The sequence below is a fragment of the Lithobates pipiens genome, unplaced genomic scaffold, assembly GCF_037356315.1.
Source record: "Lithobates pipiens isolate NorthernLeopardFrog02 unplaced genomic scaffold, aLitPip1_a1.2 Scaffold_1, whole genome shotgun sequence".
In the NCBI taxonomy this organism is placed as follows: Eukaryota; Metazoa; Chordata; class Amphibia; order Anura; family Ranidae; genus Lithobates; species Lithobates pipiens.
In genome coordinates, this window is record NW_027507685.1 from 138,816,286 (window position 1) to 138,839,261 (window position 22,976).

Consider the following 22,976-nt stretch of genomic DNA (forward strand, 5'->3'; position numbering starts at 1 on the left):
GCGCGCGGGTGCACGGAGAGATTAGTGTGCACGCGCGGTCGCGCGACGTGACAGCTCTTGGCGCCAAAGGGGTTATTTAAAGGGACCTGTTGCCTTGCCTCCTTGCTGTCCGGTCTACAGCATTCCTGTGATCCCCTTGTACCTGCCTGATTCTCGTTTACTCCTGTGACCCGGCTTACCCTGACGACTACTTGCTTGCTGCCTGCCCACGACCTCTGCTTGTCTGACGATTCTTCTGCCTGCTGATTCGGTACCTATCTGCCTGCCTGTTCCTGACCCGGCCTGTCCACGACTTCGTCCTGCCTGCTGTTCTTCTGCGGTTCCAGCCTTCCAGTTTCCTGCTCTACCTGCCTGTGGGTCTGCTGTGAGAACCGTACTACAGAACACCTTCCCCGCTGCCTCAGCGTGTGCAGCTCCCGCCTCCTGCTGATCTCTGTTCCTGTCACATCTGCTCCTCCTTCAGTACCTGGAGCCGGATCAGCCCCGACACCAGTGTCCTGCTTGGCACTTGTGCCCCTTCTGTGCTCTCGAACCTCTGTCTCCTCTACCAGGAGTTCCTGAGCCGGAGGAATACGAGTAGCCGCTCCCAGCATCCCCCCGAAACATCCGTTCGCTGATCTCTCTTAGCTGCAAAGAACCTGGAAGCGATGTGTATAATGTCATTTCCAAAGGCAGGTGTCACTTTCCCTAGTTGTCAGGCCAGGGAAGTAGCTAGTGGAATGTGATCTGTGCTCTATTAGCTTGAGGCTCAGTTCACACCTAATGCCGATGTGGCTCCCAGCAGGTGTCCTATGCGTCTTGGTTCATCATTTCAGGTCCTATTTCAGCCCGAATTTTAAGCTGAATTCAGGCCTGAAATGGACCAAAAGACGCACAGGGCTCCTGTGCAAATTTGCATCTAAGATATGTGAACCTGCTCCATATAGATCCAGTCACAATCTCCTGCTATTGCGACTTCGATGCGGTCATCCCGCATCCAATTTGCGATAGCGTGAACCTGGCCTTAATGGAGGGCAGGTGAAATATCGGGGGTCTAAAAGGCTTGATATCTCATTAAGGAGAGGCTCTGCCACAAAGAGTTTATACCACATGGTGGACTTTTTGTGATGTGATATAAAGAAAGTTTTTCATGAAAAAAAAGTGTCAAAAAAGAAGTTGCCCTAGCAAAAATAAAACCCAATCAACAAAACAATGTTGATCTCACCCTGTCCCCACATACATGCACATACAATCATAAACACACCAAGTGCCTATGAACGCGCACACTGAGAGATCAAAAATTCTAAGGCCAACATTCACAGTTAACGCTAAAGTGATAACCTGTAGGGGCTTTTTAGGAGTTGCCTATGGAAAACATAGGCTACCAAGGTTCATTATCGTTGTATGGGGGGGTACTTAAATTTAAAGCTTGACATGTTGAATATCTATTTACTTAGTGCAACTTGATCATTCATATTTTACCAAAAATGGTAATAAATTGCTTTTGTGAGCCCTAAAATAAACCTTAGTGTATTTGTTACTGAAAACATGCACTTGATAAACCATTGTGCAAATATTTTGCGGCATAAAAATTTGGAACTACCATTGTATTTTATATATATATATATATATATATATATATATATATATATATAGTTTTTATTTTTAAACATGCGCAAAACAACACAAAATGACCATGATGGGTTATGCTTCCTGATAATTCACACATCAGTGTAGTCCTTGTTATCAGACCCTTATTCATACCCTGAACATTCATATCCCATGGTACCTTAACCACTTGCCGACCACCGCACGACGATGTACGTCGACAGAATGGCACGGGCAGGCATAAGGGCTTACATGTACGTCCTTGCCTGCCCGCGGGTCGGGGGCCCAATCGGGCCCCCGCCCGGTGCCTGCGGCGGTCGGTATTCGTTCGGGAGCGATCCCGGACGAGGGGACGGCCATTCATTCATGGCCACCCCCTCGCGATCGCTCCCGTCGAATGAAAATGTCCCGTGACATCACTTCCTCTCCTGTAATGTAAACACAGGAGAGGAAGTGATGTATTCTCTCCTTCGTGTCGGTATTTTTCGTTCCGGCACCGAGGAGAGAGCATCGGTGAGTTGCACAAGCACTACACTACACAGTAGAACATGCCAGGCACACTCACACCCCCCCTTTACCCCCCGATCACCCCCCAATTACCCCTGCCCCCCCAGTCACAGTGACACCAATTGCTTTTTTTTTTTTTTTGCATTGGTGTCATTTGTGACTGTAATAACTGTTAGGGCAGTTAGGGTTAGCCCCCTTTAGTTCTAATGTGCCCCCCTAACCCCCCCAATAAAGGTTTAACCCCGTGATCACCCCCCCTCGCCAGTGTCACTAAGGCTGGGTTCACATTGCAGCGGTTTATGAGAACGAATGTGATTCGCACCGCACTGCAGTGCAAATCACATCCGATCTCTGTGCGATTCGAGTTCAGCCATACAGATAGTATGGCTGAATTCGTGTCGCACCCGCCGCACCCGCCGCACCCGCCGCAAATTCGCACGGGACCCTTTTTTTGGCCCGCAGCAGAATCGGATCGCATGGGTGTTCACACCATGCGATCCGAGTTTGCAGATCGCACTGCGATATGCGAACTGATCTGGGGGTGTCATTAACATTTCACTGACACTCCCAGCAGTTCGCATAGGGCAGTGTGAACTGCCGCCGGGAGGCATGCGATGCGGGAACCCGCCGCGGATTCATGGCGTTCCCGCATCGCTCCAGTGTGAACCCAGCCTAATAAGCAATCATTTTTCTGATCGCTGTATTAGTGTCACAGGTGACGCTAGTTAGGCAGGTAGGTATTTAGGTTCGCCGCAGCTTTTTATAGCGCCAGGGACCCCCATATACTACCGCATAAAGCCCCCTGATTTCCCCCTAGTTAACCCTTTCACCAGTGATCACCATATAACTGTTACAGGTGACGCTGGTTGGTTAGTTATTTTTTTATAGTTTCAGGGCACCCGCCATTTATTACCTAATAAAGGTTTAACCCCCTGATCACCCGGCGGGTGTCATTTGTGACTGTAATAACTGTTAGGGCAGTTAGGGTTAGCCCCCTTTAGTTCTAAGGTACCCCCCTAACCCCCCCAATAAAGGTTTAACCCCGTGATCACCCCCCGTCGCCAGTGTCACTAAGGCTGGGTTCACATTGCAGCGGTTTATGAGAACGGATGTGATTCGCACCGCACTGCAGTGCAAATCACATCCGATCTCTGTGCGATTCGAGTTCAGCCATACAGATAGTATGGCTGAATTCGTGTCGCACCCGCCGCACCCGCCGCAAACTCGCACGGGACCCTTTTTTTGGTCCGCAGCAGAATCGGATCGCATGGGTGTTCACACCATGCGATCCGAGTTTGCAGATCGCACTGCGATATGCGAACTGATCTGGGGGTGTCATTAACATTTCACTGACACTCCCAGCAGTTCGCATAGGGCAGTGTGAACTGCCGCCGGGAGGCATGTGATGCGGGAACCCGCCGCGCATTCGTGGCGTTCCCACATCGCTCCAGTGTGAACCCAGCCTAATAAGCGATCGTTTTTCTGATCGCTGTATTAGTGTCACAGGTGACGCTAGTTAGGCAGGTAGGTATTTAGGTTCGCCGCAGCTTTTTATAGCGCCAGGGACCCCCATATACTACCGCATAAAGCCCCCTGATTGCCCCCTAGTTAACCCTTTCACCAGTGATCACCATATAACTGTTACAGGTGACGCTGGTTGGTTAGTTATTTTTTTTATAGTTTCAGGGCACCCGCCATTTATTACCTAGTCTCACTAGTGTACCCCTAAATTTAGGGGTGTCTACTTTCCAAAATGGGGTAATTTGGGGGGGGTTTGTGCCATCTTGGCATTTTATGGCCTTCAAAACTGTAACGCCCTTAGAAAGCCTGAAGGCGGTGCTTGGTTTCGGGGCCCCGTACGCGGCTAGGCTCCCAAAAAGTCCCACATATGTGGTATCCCCGTACTCAGGAGAAGCAGCAGAATTTATTTTGGGGTGTCATTTCACATATGCCTATGGCATGCGTGAGCAATATATCATTTAGTGACAACTTTGTGAAAAAAAAAAAAAAAAAATTAAAGTTTGTAATTTTCCCGCAACTTGTGGCAAAATATAAAATATTCCATGGACTCAAAATGCCTCTCAGCAAATAGCTTGGGGTGTCTACTTTCTAAAATGGGGTCATTTGTGGGGGTTTTGTGCCATCTTGGCATTTTATGGCCTTCAAAACTGTAATAGGTAGTGAGAAGTGAAATCAAAAATTTACGCCCTTAGAAAGCCTGAAGGCGGTGCTTGGTTTTCGGGGCCCCGTACGCGGCTAGGCTCCCAAAAAGTCCCACATATGTGGTATCCCCGTACTCAGGAGAAGCAGCAGAATTTATTTTGGGGTGTCATTTCACATATGCCCATAGCATGTGTGAGCAATATATCATTTAGTGACAACTTTGTGTAAAAAAAAAAATAAAATTATTTTTTGTCATTATTCAATCGCTTGAGGCAAAAAAATAAAATATTCAATGGGCTCAACATGCCACTTATCAATTTCCTTAGGGTGTCTACTTTCCAAAATGGGGTCATTTGGGGGGGTTTTGTACTGCCCTGCCATTTTAGCACCTCAAGAAATGAGATAGGCAGTCGTAAACTAAAAGCTGCGTAAATTCCAGAAAACGTACCTTAGTTTGTAGATGTGACAACTTTTGCGCAAACCAATAAATATACAATTATTGACTTTTTTTTTACCAAAGACATGTGGCTGAATACATTTTGGCCTAAATGTATGACTAAAATTGAGTTTATTGGATTTTTCTAATAACAAAAAGTAGAAAATATCATTTTTTTTCAAAATTTGCGGTCTTTTTACGTTTATATCGCAAAAAATAAAAATCGCAGAGGCAATCAAATACCATCAAAAGAAAGCTCTATTTGTGGGAAGAAAAGGACGCAAATTTTGTTTGGGTACAACATTGCATGACCGCGCAATTACCAGTTAAAGCAGCGCAGTGCCAAATTGTAAAAAGACCTCTGGTCATTTACCAGCAAAATGGTCCGGTCTGAAGGTGGTTACCGTATATACTCGAGTATAGGCCGACCCGAATATAAGCCGAGGCCCCCAATTTACCCCCAAAAAAACTGGCAAACTTATTGACTCGTGTATAAGCCGAGGGTGAGACATGCCTGTCCATCCCTGTGTGTGTGTCCGTCCATCCCTGTGTGTCCGTCCATCCCTGTGTGTCCGTCCATCCCTGTGTGTCCGTCCATCCATCCCTGTGTGTGTGTGTGTCCATCCATCCATCCATCCCTGTGTGTGTGTGTCTCCATCCATCCATCCATCCATCCCTGTGTGTGTGTGTCTCCATCCATCCATCCATCCCTGTGTGTGTCTCCATCCATCCACCCATCCCTGTGTGTGTCTCCATCCATCCACCCATCCCTGTGTGTGTGTGTATCCATGTGTGTGTGTGTGTGTGTGTGTGTGTGTGTCCAGCCTACCTTTGTCCCGAGCCTCCGTCCCGTGCCTTGCCTCCTTGCCTCCGTTCCGTCCCGTGCCGTCCCGTGCCGTGCCGTGCCTTGCCGTCGTGTCGTGCCTTGCCTTGCCTCCGTCCCGTCCCGTCCCGTCCCGTGCCGTGCCGTGCCTTGCCTTGCCTTGCCTTGCCTCCGTCCCGTGCCCTCTTCGGCGGCCATTGTAAAATTCAAAAGCCGCGCCTCCTCCTTCGCCTGTGATAGGCGGAACACTGAATTTCCCAGCAGCCTGTGTTCCGCCTATCACTGACGTCGTATCATCCTCGTCCGTAGTACGAGGATGATACGATGTCCGTGATAGGCGGAACACAGGCTGCTGGGAAATTCAGTGTTCCGCCTATCACAGGCGAAGGCGGAGCCGGAGGCGCGGCTTTTGAATAGAATGGCCGCTGTCTGTCTGCTCGACACGCTGATCGAGCGGGCAGACAGCGATGACTCGAGTATAAGCCGAGGGGGGCACTTTCAGCCTCAAAAAAGAGGCTGAAAATCTCGGCTTATACTCGAGTATATACGGTAAACACCTTTTACTACAAACGTGCTGGGCCTTTGTCTTTAAGCCATACACCCTAATGATGAAGCTCACCTTTCGTTCGGTGCCACATCCCTTTTCAGGCTCCTCCGCTGACCTCCTGTAATTATTCTTATTCATATTTTCCTTCAGCTGACATTTTTGTCTATGTCTGGTCTGGTCTAAATAGACCATTTTACTAGATGGGAAGCCATTCTGCTCTCACCTTCTGAAAAACCTGGTCTTATGTACTGGTTGGCTGGTAAAGGTCACATTGCCCTTGTTTTTGGTATTCCCCTTTATTAATTGGTCATGGTCTGTAGGTGCCCGATACATGCCTGCTTCTATAGCCGCTGCTGATGCTTGAGTGGCCATCTTCACTGAGGATTTGGCGCCTCATGACTGTCAATTCTGCCCACTCACGGTGAGCAGTTTGACAACATGGGGCTCTTCCTGTTGGGTGGCCAATTATTTCAGGGCAGTTTGCACATCCTGCACCTTTTGTCATCAATTTTCCTTGTCTTGAGTCTGTAAGGTGGTTTCTTGGTCGTTCGTTCACACCTTCACTAAGTTTTTTTAAGGTAGATGTTTCTGCGTGTTTTGGCTGTAAGGTTTGGTAGGCTTCAATTAGAATTTTTTCCCTACCTTCTGATGGTTTTGTTTTGTGTTTTGTGGCTGTTTCTGCTGGTTTTGCGCCCCCCCCCCCTTCTCCCTGAGGGTCACTGCTTTGGGACGTTCCTATGGTCAGGATTCCTTACTGGTCTGTGTCCAATGAACAAAAGAGAAAACTGGATTATATACTCCCTGTAAAATAATTTTCTCTGAGTTCACTGACTGACACAGCTCCCACCCATCTACTTGTGAAAGCCCCAGGACTTTCACACTGGAGAGGTGCTCTTGCAAGGTCAAAAAAGTCCTGCAAGCTGCATCTTTGCAGCGCTATTAGAGAGTTGTATTCACCGCTCCTAAATCGCTCCTTCCCATTGAAAACAATGAGGCAGTGCCGCAAACGCACCAGCAAAGCGGCGCTTTTAACATTTTTTCATCCGCTAGCGGGGGTTAAAACCACCCTGCTAGTGGCCGAATAGCGCCACTAAAACGTCAGTAAAGCCGCGCAAAAAATAATGTTGCTTTACCACGGGCACCCACCCACCTCAGTGTGAAAGTAGCCTTACCTGCAGACACAGCCCACGCCGTCCCCACTGGAGGCCGCATCCATCTACCCCTGGTCATCCTTCCGGGGCCACGGATTCGGCTATGTGACATGCGCGCGGGAACCACCAGTCACGGCACTCGCTCCTGAAGAAACAGCATGGGCGGTCGTTCCTTCCAAGCACATGTGCAGATGACATCATCGGCGCAGTATACAGTAACTATCTCCTAGACAGCGCATGTTTATGAGATATTTATACTACCTATAGGTAAGTCTTATTCTTGGTTTACCTATAGGTACAAATACTGCATGGAAGTATACAACCTCTTTGAGTCAGCCATAGATGGTTTGAATATCCGGTGGTTCAGCACAGACTGGCCAAGATTCAAACCTATCTATGAGCAGGCTGAATGTACCCAAGTCGATCCATCATGGTACAACCAGCATGTTGGATTTCTAGCATGTGATTGTTGCCAGCAGCTGTAGCTGCCAGCAATATCATAATGTTCTCCCAGCAGATATAGCTCCCCATGCTCTCCCGCCAGGAGAACACAATGGCCCCATAGGAGGGATTCCTCCATCAACACTGATTGTGTTGATGGGGAAATCAAGTGATTTCCTTTCCTGCAATCTGTGGTTGTAGGAAAGAAGATCACATCATCTATGGCCGGCTTGTCTATTGACAATATTGAGTAGACACTCCCAGCTCCAACATTATGTCAGGACAAAGAATAGCAAATGTGCCAAATGATTCCAGCCAATCTGGAATAGTGGCTAAAGTCTGCTCTACAAACGACTATACAATTGTCTTTTCTTAGGGCCATTTTATGCTGATGTCAATGGTTTGGTAAGAAACCAAGCAAGGGAAGCCTGTACCATCATATTGAATGTTACAATCTCCATCTATGGGTTTCTTTGAGTTGCAGTTCCCATGCAGCCTGCAGCTTTTTCCCTGCTGGTCTTATATAAGATGCATTGTTTTCAATGGCTCAGCATGCAAAATATGAACAAATTGCAAACAATACGCATACAAACTAGAAGCAAAACTCATGTAAATCAGGGGCAAAACACATACAGTATAAATTGGAAGAGAAACACATAAAAACTGAAAAAAAAATACATATTTTTAACCACAATTACAAAATGATATTTCTAAAAAAAAAAAAAAAAAAGAATGAAAGAGTAATCATTTAAAAAGTTGAACTTTCATGGACAATCGTTCTTCCAATAAAATGGCTGCTTGAATGAGAAATGGGTGTCCTTTAAATAATTTATGAGACCTATGCAACTGATTTTTTTTTTTTTTTTGTGTTTTCATACAACTATCAGCGCATTCACCCATCCAGGGTTAAGAATTCTAGCACCTCCAACCCTCCCGTGTCCTCCCTTCGTACACAACAGAGGGATAGAGCTGTGTTTAAACATACATTTGTTCCTAGATCATTTATTTAATGCACGAGCTGGAAAAGGTAGAGGTTTATTTGGCATGGAAAGAAAAAGCTCTTTGAAACCTATTTTCTTTTGCAAAAAGTTGGACTCTTCTCCTCTTCTCCCCGCAGGCAAAGATGCTATGTAAGCGTATGAATGCCACTCACCTTTCTCCAGAGAATATGTTGTCAAATGATGTCTCAGCGCTGGTGGAAGAAGCTCGATCGTACAAAGATAAAGGCCAGGTAGAGCTGCTGGAACTTATGCATTATTTCCAAACACAACTGAAAGAAAAATCACGTATCATTTATATGTACAGTAGTGTTTTCGTGAATAGCACCAGGGTCATATACAGTTTGCTTGTATGTGTGTGCAGATATCTACATACTTACACATATATATCTATATATACAGTACTATGCAGAAGTATTAGGCAGGTGTAAAAATATGCTGTAAATTAATTCTTTCTGAAATAGACGTGGTAATAGTTTATTTTTATCAATGAAAAAAAATGGAAAGTAAATGAACAGAAGAGAAATCCAAATCAAATCAATATTTGGTGTGATCACCCTTTGCCTTTAAAACAGCATCAATTCTTCTAGGTACACTTCCACACAGTTTTTAAAGGAACTTGATGGGTAGGTTGTTCCAAACATCTTGGAGAACTAAGATCTTCTGTGAATGTAGGCTGCCTCAAATCCTTCTGTCTCTTCATGTAATCCCAGTCAGACTCAATGATGTTGAGATCAGGGCTCTGTGGGGGAAAAACCATCACTTCCAGGACTCCTTGTTGTTCTTTACACTCAATATGGTTCTTAACCACTTCAATACAGGGCACTTAAACACCTTCCTGCCCAGACCAATTTTGAGCTTTCAGCGCTGTCGCACTTTGAATGACAATTGCGCGGTCATGCTACACTGTACCCAAATGAAATTTTTATAATTTTTTTCCCCACAAATAGAGCTTTCTTTTGGTGGTATTTGATCACCTCTGCGGTTTTTATTTTTTGTGCTACAAATAAAAAAATACCGAAAATTGTGAAAAAAAAAATGTTTTTTTTTTGTTTCAGTTTCAAAACTTTGTAAATAAGTACGTTTTCTCCTTCACGGATGGGCACTGATGGGGCTACACTGATGGGCACTGATAAGGCGGCACTGATGGGCACCAATGAAGTGGCACTGATGAGGTGGCATTGATGGACACTGATAGGCGGCACTGATAGGCGACACTGATAGGCGACACGGATAGGCGACACGGATGGGCGACACGGATGGACACTGATAGGTGGCACAAATTGGCACTGATAGCTGGCACAGATTGGCATGGATGGGCGGCACAGATGGGCATGGGTAGGCGGCACAGATGGGCATGGGTAGGCTGCACAGATGGGCATGGGTGGGCACTGATAGGCGGTACACGCGGGCACTCATTAGCGGCACAGGTGGGCACTCATTAGCAGCACAGGTGGGCACTCATTAGCAACACAGGTGGACACTCATTAGCAACACAGGTGTTATACTGTACTAATGGATGCCAATCAGTGCCAAACAATAATGCATGCCAATCAGTGATGCCCATTGTGGGCACTGATTGCCATCCATTATGGGCACTGATTGGCATCCATTGTGCCTGACTGGCATCCCTGGTGGTCTAGGGAGGATTACCTCTGCTGGGCATCCCTGGTGGTCTGGTGGCGTCCCTGGTGGTCCAGTGTGGGCATCCTCGGGGGGGCTGTGCTGATAATCGATCAGCACAGACCCCCCCTGTCAGAGGAGCAGCCGATCGGCTCTCCTCTACTCGCGTCTGACAGACGCGAGTGAGGAAAAGCCGATCACCGGCTCTTCCCATTTACACTGTGATCAGCCGTGATTGGACACGGCTGATCACGTGGTAAAGAGTCTCCGTCTGAGACTCTTTACCGAGATCGTAGTTGCCGGGTGTCAGACTGACACCCCGCAACAACGATCGCCGTGATGCGCGCCCCCGGGGGCGCGCAGCGGCTCATAATCCTGATCACGTCATATGACGTCCGGTTAGGATTATGAAACCACTTTGCCGCCGTCTATTTGTAATAGGGCGGGCGGCAAGTGGTTAATGACATTGACTGTATGTTTGGGGTAGTTATCATGCTGCAGAATAAATTTGGGGCCAATCACATGCCATGGTATGGCATGATGGATAAATAGCTCCCTGTATCTTTCAGCATTGAGGACACCACTGATCTTGACCAAATCTCCAACTTCATTTGCAAAAATGCAGCCCCAAACTTACAAGGAACCTCTACCATGCTTCACTGTTGGCTGCAGACACTCATTATTGTACTGCTCTCTAGCCCTTCAGCAAATAAACTGCTCCCTGCTACAGCTGAATATTTCAAATTTTGACTCATCACCTGCTGCCATTTTTCTGCACCCAGTTCCTATGTTTTCGTGCACAGTTGAGTTGCTTAGCGTTGTTTCCATGGTTCTGTTGTTTTGGGATTCTGAAGACCACTTCTGGCCAGACTTCACACAGTAGATGGGTGTACTTGGGTCCCATTGGCTTCTGCCAGTTCTGTACTTATGGAACTGCTGGATATCTTCCGATGTTGAAGGGAAGGACGCGTGGTGTAACTTTTGTCTGCTGCATTAAAAGAGAAGTATTGTTATTTTTATTTCTGGGTTCATACTTACCTAGGTTAATGCTGCATCTGTCCCCCGGTGCCTCTAACACTGAGAGCCAAGCGATCGAACACCACTGATCACTCAGTTCTCACAGCTTTGTGAGCAGAGAGTCAGTCAGCAGCTTAGCAGCTCTCTGCTCTGCCCCCTCCTTGCTCACTGGAGTGCTGGGCTGTGGAGGGGGCTGAGCTGGGTGCCTGTCCAGTGTTCTGAGTGGATCCCGACTCTATGGTTGTGATGACGCCATTTTCCCTCCCCATTGTCATGTGACTTGTTAGTTACAAGGTCTCAGGTGTGAATGGGGAGCAGGTCTGTTAAATGTTGGTGTTATTACTCTCACTCTCCCATTCTGGTCACTGGAAGTTCAACATGGCACTTCATGGCAAAGAACCCTCTGCGGATCTGAAAAAAAAGAATTGTTGCTCTACATAAAGATGGCCTAGGCTATAAGAAGATTGCCAAGACCCTGAAACTGAGCTACAGCACGGTAACCAAGACCATACACCAGTTTAATAGGACAGGTTCCACTCAGAACAGGCCTCGCCATGGTCGACCAAAGAAGTTGAGTGCACGTGCTCAACGTCATATCCAGAAGTTGTCTTTGGGAAATAGCAGTATGAGTTATAATTTTTTTTGCAAGTCTAAATGAGCCCTCAGGTACAGCTTCCTCTCCAGCATGGAGAACAGTGAGCAACATTGTAGAAGAAATCTCACTCCAAATCTTCTGAGACTAGTAGTCAGAGGCAGTAATGCCTAAGGCCCCATTCACACCTGAGCATAGTGGGAACACGCATTCCCACAAATTTTTTTTTTTTGCTTGTGTTTTTCATGTTAATGCACATTGCGCCTGGGGCAGCCTGTTCACTTAAATGGGCTGCCCTATGTGCGCAAATTGCCTCAAAGTAGCTCCACGTTTTTTTAGATTGTGGAGTGTCTGTTGTTTTTTCAGTGCACGTTTTAGCTTGTTTGTAGTGCCTTTTGTTGCTCAACAAAGACGCAGCAAAACATGCATCAGCTACCTATGCTTGGGGTGTCGTTTTCAATTAATGGCACTAAAAGTGTGACCCACAATTGTAGCATGTTTGCGAAACACAGAGCAAAATGTAATTTTTTTGTTTGTTTTGTTGCGCATTTAGGAAACGCGTAGGTGTGAATTCACTCTTATGGCCGTTCACACGGTCGGATTTGTCGACGGAAAATGTTCGATGGGAGCTTTCTGTCGGAAATTCCGACCGTGTGTAGGCTCCATCGGACATTTTCTATCGGAATTTCCGTCACACAAAATTTGAGATCTGGATCTCAAATTTTCCGACGTCCAAATCTGTTGTCGGAAATTCTGATCATGTGTACACAATTCCGACACACAGTTCCACACATGCTTGGAATCAAGCAGAAGAGCCACACTGGCTATTGAACTTCATTTTTCTTGGCTTGTCATACGTTCTTGACATTTGCAATTTCCGACCAACTTTGTGTGACCATGTGTATGCAAGACAAGTTAGAGCCAACATGGATTTTGTTGTCGGAATGTCCGATCATGTGTACGGGGCAATCGATTTCACACTGCAGTTATACAGCTGAGTCTGCTGCCAGCTGCTGAATTGTTTCCACATATCCTGATAACAGCCACCCCCTCCTCTGGTGCATGCACCCACCATGCTTCCCTGGGTCCACTTGTAAAACATCACTTCTGGGTCCACGTATCACCGATCTGCATTCCATCAGCTCCACCGGAGGACAGGCGAGACATCAGAGGTCTAAAACACCATAGGAAGCAGTTCCCCCAGACAGGATCACCAGATCTGTGAGGAGGACATACAAAACAGGGAGGGGGGTAAATGAGCAGCCACCAGGAGGTATCCCCAAAAAGAGGGGGGGCATACACCCCTAATAGAGATCTTCTTACCAAAAGATTACTATAAACACTGGCACATAGTCCATCGTTCCAGGATAGGGAGCAGAGCTACATCTATCCCCCCCACACAGTCTCCCTAGATCCTCTGGCAGGAGAGAGTTTATAGCTTTAAATCAGGGCTGAACTGACTCATACACATATGAAGAGAGTACAGTAAACCAGAGCAGGAAGCAGAGTCTGTATATGTAATGATAGATATTGCTGCCCACATGGACATATATCATAATACACTATAAAACACATTTTTAAACATTGGCAGTGCTGCCGATCTCGTGCATCCTATTTGCAGCCTCTTGCTGTCTACATGCATTCCAATGATGGCCGCAATGCATTTCTCAGGCTGGGTACTCTGGTGGTGACAACAGTGGACCATACTTGCCTAATGTGTAGTGAAATGGGCACTTGTAGTCTTCAGCGGATGTCATTTCACAGGGTGACAATGCAGAAGAAAGGAACAGAGCATTGCCACCCTTTACCAGGGAGTGCCTAAACATAGACCTTCATGATAGGATCACTAGGATCACCAATGAAAGATGCAGATTCACATATATTGAGAATGAAATTTGAATTGACATTAGCTTAGGGCTTCTATGAGATTTTAGTATCTAGGTTTACATTTGCTTTAAGTTGATTGCATTCTCACATTAAAAAAAGAAAAACTGTTAAAAGATCTGGCGTTTGCCTTTAAGTTCTCTGCTCTGCTGACTGTCGGTGGCTCTCCTTATTCCCATCAGCATTTCTCTGCATCAGTACATACATCTAGGATGTGCTGCAATTAGCAGACATCATTGAAAGCCTCTTTGTTAAGCTGCAGGGGTTGCTTGAGAACTTCAGAATGGATTAGCAGCCGTAGAGGGTGGCGGCGATTTGTATATATGCAGAGCCAGTTAATCCTCTGATGATCAACCGCTCGCTTTTCAATTGCGCCTAATGAGAGGACATTTACTTCTGCGGCGTGTTAATGATATCGCAGTTTGCCCAGGTTTTTACCCTTCGCAATAAGGATGAAATTACAGACACTCATAGAATAAATTTGGACTTATGCAGCAGCCATGAAGAGACTGATTATACCATTTTAGACCTAGTTTGGTAAAACTTCCCATGTGTACGGGGCAAAAGCAAATCTTATGGCTGAATGTTTGATCGGAGAACTTAGCCACATGATAGTCCACCTAGAGGTTGAGGTCAGGACAAATCTTTCCGCACCATATGTGACTGAGAAATTCTGCTTAAAGTCAACTTTCTTTATTTTTAATGTAGCAAAGTCTTTGCCAATTCCAGTCTCATGAGGAATAAAATAAATCTAAAGCTAAATATAGCTGACATACTTCAATATGTGGTGGGTTGTGAGGCATAGTGGATGCAAAGATGGTGAAGGTCATTGGGCGCCAGACACTTCTTTGATGTAAAAGAGGTTTTATTTATTTTAACAGTGCTTTTTATTTTTTTGAGGGAAAGAGGGTTAGGTCCAGGACACCCTTGAGTAGTTCAATTGGCAGACTCCGAGACTTCAGTAGGAAAACAGCCGTGAAGGGAAAGGCCCCAGCAAAGCGCCACAGCTGCACATGCAGGAATGCTGACTCCTATGGCAACAGTCTTTAACAGTTCCTAACTCAAACGTAACAGTTCCTTCAGCTTCACTACAGCTGTCTCTTGTAGTTCTTCAACACTGAGCTCCCGGTCTCTCATTAGACCCTCTGATTCACTGACTCTGAATCCCTTGAGCTCCTCCAATCTTTGCGGTGGTATCTCCCTGAAGCGTCACCCACACTACCCCGCTGGTTCCCTAGCTTGGCACTCCAGATACTTCTCAAACCTCACCCTCACTGACCGGCTCTGTCCCTGGCTTGACACACAAGGCTGCTCTGCAAGCGTCATCTCTGCTGGTTGGGTCCCTGACTTGATCACCACCTGAAGTTTCCAGATTCTCCACCTTGCCCGCTCGGTGAGAATGTTGCTCCGCTACTTGCTTCAGTTACTCACTGTGGTCCCTGGTAAAGGTGGATGGTTCTTAGCTCCCCTCCTACCTCCAACCACGACAGGTTCTCTGGCCAGTAGAAATGTCACTTTTGGTTGGATTGCAAGCCGCAATCCCAACCCTGCGCTGCCCTCTTACTTCTGGATAGGCCCTCAGACATCCTAGCAGCCAGATGCCCCCAGGATAAGCCCAATCACCGGCCTAGCAGCCCGGGGTGTACGACACATGTCCACCCAGATAGCCTTCCAGGTGGCACAGAACACTGATCACCTGACTCCACCCAAATGTATAGGTGCTCCCAGCAGGCCAATGAATTCAAGAAAACTCCTGACCATTGGCTGAGATACTCCATATACCCATAATCTGACCTTGGATTGCCCTTCTCATATGTAGTTCTGCCAAGAACCCAGCCACCTAGTGGTAGAAGAGAAAAGTGTAACAAAGCCAAACTTAAGGAGAAATCAATAGATCTCTATCAATCAACCAGTATAACTACTCCTGGCAAGTAAATTTATGAGGAACTTCCTGCCTAAGCTACCGGTCCTACATTAACATATGGCCAAATGTATGTATTAGAATTCGGCATACTGAAAACCTAACAGTAGAAAATGGATGACTAGTCGTGTGGAGGGATTTACTCCATACATGGAGTACACAATAAGAACAGATACTGAGAATTATACCCAGTATACCTACTGTAGCAAGAGAAGTGTTACTGTGCAGGATCCGTACATACAGAATAAGGACAGATATGGAGAATTACACCCAGAATACCCAGCAAGAGAAGTGCTACTGTGAAGGGTCCATGCATACAGAATAAGGACAGATTTGGAGAATTACACCCAGTATATTTAGCAAGAGAGGTGCTATTGTGCAGGATCCATACATACAGAATAAGTTCAGATACCAAGAATTACACAGAATTATACAAAATTATAAATTAAACAAGAAATACACAGGATTATACAAAATAAGAGAAGTGCACTGTGCAGCATTCATGCCCAAAGAATACTGAGGGTGCATGCTTGACCTCCTCCCCTTCAGGATAAGGGAATAGTAAAGATTTTTGAAGGGGTCCTTGCAAATTTTCTTTTTGTTTTTGCATGGGGCTGCCACCCACAATCCATAGTTTGGGGGGGAACCCATACTGTTTTTATTCTTTTTGGTGGGCCCCCTTAAAATTTATACCAGACCTGAAAGGACTGATATGAATTTTGGGGGAACCCCATGCCATTTGTTTTTAATCTATCCCTGACTACTTCACTTATATAGCTGGGAAGTCTCTTCATCTATACCAGGCCGTTAGGCCCTTTGCACATGGGGCTGGCTGTGTGCAGTGTAAAAATGATATTGTTATGTGTTACTCTCACGTTAGTGTGCAGTGTGTCCCTCCCTGTGTTTTGGTGCACCCAGGGGAAGGATAACTGTAACTGGACAGGGCTGAATGCTTTAATGAGAAGTATTTGCATTTATCGCCCTATATGTTCAGGGACAATTTCTGGAATGCAGAAGGTTGGGGGGAGCCCCTGGCAAAACACATAGTTACATAGGTTGAAAAGACACAAATCCTTCCAGTTCAACCATAAAAAAAATAAAAAATAAAAAATATCGTACAATCCAACATACCCAATTCTATACCCACAGTTGATCCAGAGGAAGGCAAAAAACCCCAGCAGAGCATGCTCCAATTTGCTACAGCAGGAGAAAAAATTCCTTAGTACCCCGTTATATTCTGTACATTTAGGAAAGTATTCAGACCTTTCTTAAAGCAATCTACTGAGCTAGCCAGAACCACCTCTGCAGGGAGTCTATTCCACATTTTCACAGCTCTTACTGTGAAGTAACCTTTCCGTATTTGGAGATGAAATCTCTTTTCCTCTAGACGTAAAGAGTGTCCCCTTGTCCTCTGTGTTGACCGTAAAGTGAATAACTCAACACAAGTTCACTATATGGACCCCTTATATATTTGAACATGTTGATCATATCCCCCCTTATTCTCCTCTTCTCAAGCGTGAATAAATTCAGTTCCTCTAATCTTTCCTCATAGCTGAGCTCCTCCATGCCTCTTATCAGTTTGGTTGCCCTTATCTGCACTTTCTCCAGTTCCCCAATATCCTTTTTGAGAACTGGTGCCCAAAACTGAACTGCATATTCCAGATGAGGTCTTACTAATGATTTGAACAGGGGCAAAATGAGTTCTCTCTCTCTGGAGTCCATACCTCTCTTAATACAAGAAAGGACTTTGCTCGCTTTGGAAACCACAGCTTGGCATTGCATGCTATTATTGAGCTTATGATCTACCAAAACCCCCAGATACTTCTCCACTATGGATTCCCCCAGTTGTACTCCCCCTAGCATGTATGATGCATGCATATTCTTAGCCCCCAAGTGTATAACTTTACATTTCTCAACATTAAACCTCATCTGCCACATAGTCGCCCAATTAGACAGAGCATTGAGGTTGGCTTGTAAATTGGAGACATCCTGTAAGGACGTTATTCCACTGCATAGCTTGGTGTCATCTGCAAAGACAGAAATTTTACTTTTGATCCCAGACCCAATATCATTTATAAAGGTATTAAAAAGTAAGGGTCCCAACACTGAACCTTGGGGTATACCACTGATAACCTTAGACCATTCAGAGTAAGAATCATTAACCACTACTCTCTGAATTCTGTCTTTTTTTTTCTGCCAGTTTTCTATCCATTTACAAACTGATAATTCCAAGCCTGTAGACTTTACCGTACACATGAGCCGTGTGTGGGGCACTGTATCGAACGCTTTTGCAAAATTCAAGTATACCACCTCCACCGCCATGCCTTTGTCCAAGGTTTAACTTACCTCTTTATAAAAATAAATCAGGTTTGTCTGACAACTTCTGTCTTTCATGAACCCATGCTGTCTGTTGCTTAAAATGTTTTTTTTCCAGCAAGAACTCGTCCATGTGGTCTTTTATTAAATGCTCCAGTATCTTCCTAACTATAGAAGTTAAACTAAAAGGTCTATAGTTACTTGGTAAAGATTTTGTTCCCTTTTTAAATATAGGCACCACGTTCGTTATTAATGATTACCCAAAAAATTAAATATAATGGCTTTGAAATTACAGAGCTTAATTCTTTTAGGATCCATGGGTGGATACCATCAGGTCCAGGTGCTTTATCCACCTTTATTCTGTCTAAATATTTCTGGACCATATCACTTTTGAGCCATTGTGGATCATTTGGGGCAGTGTCAATACCACCCCCATTATGGACATTATCTCCCCCATGCTCTTTTGTGTACACAGAGCTGAAGAAATTATTTCATAAATAAGTCTTCTCTTTGTCCCCCGTCACCCACTCTAGATTATTTTGTAAAGGGCCTACAAGCTCAGACCTGACCTTTTTACTATTAATATATTTGAATAATTTTTTGAGGTTTGTCCTACCATCTTTTGCAATCTGTTGTTCATTTTGAATTTTTGCATCCTTGATTTCCTTTTTACATATTCTGTTAAATTCTTTGTAACATTTAAACGACACTGGTGTTCCTTAATTTTTATATTTTTTAAAGGCTCTTTTCTTATTGTTTATAGCTTTTTTTAACTTTGACCATGAGCCACGTAGGTTTTATTTTTAGCCTTTTAAACGTATTGCCCCTGGGAATATACTTTGCAGTGAGGTCCCAGTCTCTCTTTGTTTTTCTATCTTCTCCCCAGTGCTGAGTGGTCCTCAGTGTTGCAACTTTGTATGATGCATCATTGTATTTGATTGCAAGACACTGTGGTGACATCCTCTCAGGGGGCAGGTCCATGAGGCCCTGAACACATTGTCACCATGTTGATGAGGTGAAGGGCCTCTTCCCCAAAACCCTGGCCTGGTTGTTGGGGGTTCATAAAATTCCTACTCATTCACAAAAAAGAGTAAGGTTTAAATAAAAATATGAACACAGTTTTTCAAGTCCTTTATTAAAAAAAGGACAGTTATTAAAACATGGCCCAATGAGGGTATTTGTCTATCCACACTGTATATTGAAAATGGAGGAATTTCTCAAATAGTGTATGGCCAGCATAACCTGCTCACCTCAGCTTTGTAAACCCCACCTTAGAATAAGTTTGGGTCACTGGCCTGGAGCAAGCATAGAGATAAGGAATAATAACACTTATTCATAACATCTTTGTTCCAGAAAACTCAGAAAGCCCAATTCTGGGCTCATTCTCCCAGGTCCCAAAGACTCCCCTTTTCCTCCCTGATGCCCTTCAGCAGTACATTTTTATTTCACCAATTCCAGTTGTCTTTAGGACAGTCACGTAACATGTGGACTCTGGTGGTACAATAAAAAAAGTCAGGGGGGCATATCCTCTCCTCACTTAGCTCCCTACATGTCCATGTGGTTCCTTCATCACAACAGAGCCCCCCTCCTTCATAAATAGCAACAAATGATGCCATGGATCCTGGTCCACCTATGGTGAGGTCGATAGGTGCAGTGCACTATGTAGCAAAGCCGCCTTGGTTGCTCGCTGCCTCCCAGTCTCTACTTCCTGATACCAATATTACTGGTCCTGGGGGGGCACCACTGGGATCTGAAGGGGAAAAGCCCACTCCAGCACCCCCCAAGATCTGGCCCTGTGCGGAGTCTTTTTTTCTCTGTCTTCGCCCCAGTGCTGAGTGGTCCTTAGTGTTGCATCTTTTTATCATGCATCATTGTATGTGATTGCAAGACACTGGGGTGACGTCTTCCCAGGGGGCAGGTCCATGAGGCCCTGAAATCACAGGATGTTCTCAGTCTTTTAGGTTAAATACCATCTGTGAAGCCATTCAACATGGAAGACTGAGGATGTGTAGTGATACAACCAAGGGGTGAGTTTTATGGCCAGAGCTTCCGTTTATTTATTTTTTACCTTATTGGGTGCCATTTTTGTAAATGCAACTAGCATTTTCTGAAGTGAGGCAGCAATGGCAGCACCCATATTTCTCTCATGTGTTGTTGCACGTCTGAAGCATGGATACCTAATCACATCCTCTGACGTACAGAACTACTAAAAAGAACATTTGCAGGTACAGGTGGCCCTAGTTACAAACATTCAACTTACAAACAACTCCTACTTACAAACAGAGGGAGACAACAGGAATTGAGAGGAAAACTACCCCTAGGAAGGGAAATTCCCTCCTGTAAAAGTTATTATGGGGAAAAAGGGATCTCCACTGAAGCTTTATCACCAAGGATTGTTTCTACAACAACCCAAAACTTTCAAAATCCAATTGTCTTAGGGACAGAAAGTGAGGTGAAATCTTCTGAACAAGGGCACAGACAGCAAAACAAAAGTTACAGGGGTGTCAACCCTTCCCTATTCTATCCAAAAAGCTTAAAAATATTTTTTTTGGCTGGAGCTACACTTAAAAAAGGTATCTGTTCCAACTTAAAAACAGATTCAACTTAAAGAGGGATTTCACTGTGGAAAAAAATATTAAAAGCCAGCAGCTACAAATACTGCAGCTGCTGACTTTTAATAAATGGACACTCACCTGTCCCGGGGTCCAGCGATGCCGGCAGCCGAGGCCGATCGATTACTCGACTCTCGGCTGCTGCCGCCACCATTCTAGGTGAGGGAATCAGGAAGTGAATCACTGCGGCTTCACGTCCCGGTTCCCTACTGCGCATGCGCGAGTCGCGCAGCGCAATAGGAATTGTCCGCGCTGTCTCTGGGACCTGTGTGTGTCCCAGCAGACAGCACGCAGGGACAGGAAGAGGCATAGACTCCCAGGGGAGTCTATACCCGGAAGTCGGTGTAAATACCTGTGTCTTTGACAGGTATCTTCACCCCCCCCCCCCCCTGAAAGGTGCCAATTGTGACACCGGAGGGGGGGAGGGTTCCGATGAGCGGAAATGGAACCTCGTTTTAAGAACAAACCTACAGACCCTATCTTGTCTGTAACCCGGGCACCGCCTGTATTTATAATAGCACATGGAAAAGCAAGTAAAAATATGAAAATCACTTCTAAAAATTCCCTCAGGTAAATTTAAAGCAATAACTGAAAATGTTCACTCGTTGAAAATGCAGTTTAGCTTTGCATTCCAATATGTTGCTTTTGTCTGTTTCATGACTTCACAGAGCCCAATCGCTTCTTGTAACATCACTCCAGACCTTTAAAACATATCCCACCAACAAATTGGCCATAAATTCAGAATGGCTGCCAGAGAAGGAAATCAGTGGAGAACACAGGTAGCTAAGTCAATATTAGAAATTCCCCCTTGCATAATCATAACCGGGGGAAAATACGAGGTAAACCTTTGTTTTAACATAACTTTCAAAACAAAAAAGAAATGGTGAAGGAAAGGTGTTGATGTGTAATTTGAGAAGAGACTTCAGAGATGGTGGCTCGATTAGGCCTCTGGTAGTCGGCTTTCCTTCTCTTAAATTGGTTTGGTGGCACAGTGTAGAATGGACCCCCTGGTACACACACGTCTGTTTTGACATGACACTTCAAAGGTGCGCTGTAGACACCATCCCTGCCTGTGAGCAGCGGGAAACGCCTTTGGAAGAAAACACACTCAAAGCCACAAATTTGCTCTCCAGCAGTGCAAGGTTCTGACACACGCCACCCACCGGGACTTGACGTTTCCAGACAGTATACTTCATTTCACTGCTCTCGCCTTATTCATCCTGGCTCCTAAAGCTTGTATGCTGCTTTCTTTTTCTTTTTTTCTTTTTGGTTTCCGTTTCTTTACTTTTCTATAAGAGGAACTCTGTGAACAGATGGTCTGTTGCTTGTTCTGGTCTTGTGGCATTCTCTTTATTTATTTACTTGTTGTGTTTCTCTAGGAAATCCCAGACGCTCTGTGGGCCAGGATCATCCAGGAGCGACTGTCAAAAGTGGACTGCGTGAAACGAGTAAGCAGACTTCAAAGAGCTGAGAAGGGGTGGGGGAGTGGAAATTGGAGAATGCCGGGCTCATATTTAAGCAATCCATTTAGCACAAAAAAAAGTGTGTTTTTATATGTACAATTCAGTCAAAAGTAAATTTTTTGCATTTAAAGTGGTTGTAAACCTCAGACATGAAATATGAACAAAGCATATCCCTCTAAAACAGGGGTGTCAAACTGGCGGCCCTCCAGCTGTTGCAAGAACTACAAGTCCCATCATGCCTGTGGGAGTCATGCTTGTAACTGTCAGCCTTGCAATGCCTCATGGGAGTTGAAGTTCTGCAACAGCTGGAGGGCCGCTAGTTTGACACCTTTGCTCCATAGTGTGCACTTGTCTCAATTAAGAGGGGGTTATTTACTAAAGGAAAATCCACTTTACACTGCAAGTGCACTTGAAAGTAAAGTCACTGTAGATCCGATTGGGACATGCAAGGAAAATAAAAAACAGCATTTTAGCTTGCACATGATTGGATGATAAAATCAGCAGAGCTTCCACTCATTTCAGATCTACCCCTTAGATTTAGAGTGACTTCACTTCCAAGTGCACTTGCAGTGCAAAGTGGATTTGTCTTTCATAAATAACCCCCTAAGTGTCACTTTTATCTGCTGCTTTGTTCCTCTGCTATCAGTATGGATCACTTATGACAAGTTTTCCTGACACCAAGAGATAAAAGGTGACATGGGTAGAACCTCCAGCTGATTGACAGCGTCAGCTATGTTCCTGTGTGTTGTGTGAAGGGGGGTATGTCTCTTCCCTCCAATCACCCGGATTCATAGTGGATTACTCTTGAGAGCATTTTTGACAGGCAGTGAGGAGGCATTATTTCCTTAAGGCACATGATCACCGCTGTCCAATGCCTATGCAACTTAAGGGGGAG

The 22,976-nt window shown here is 45.2% G+C and overlaps 1 protein-coding gene across 1 annotated transcript in view; it reads left to right on the forward strand.

Annotated features, from left to right (window-relative positions):
- The window catches only part of AK8 (adenylate kinase 8), a 283,201-nt gene that overhangs the window by 61,592 nt on the left and 198,633 nt on the right, over positions 1 to 22,976 (forward strand). Inside the window, exons 4-5 of the mRNA XM_077477632.1 lie at positions 8,773 to 8,886; positions 21,998 to 22,066. Of these exons, the coding sequence (XP_077333758.1) occupies positions 8,773 to 8,886; positions 21,998 to 22,066 (183 nt within the window). The remainder of the gene's footprint in view (positions 1 to 8,772; positions 8,887 to 21,997; positions 22,067 to 22,976) is intronic.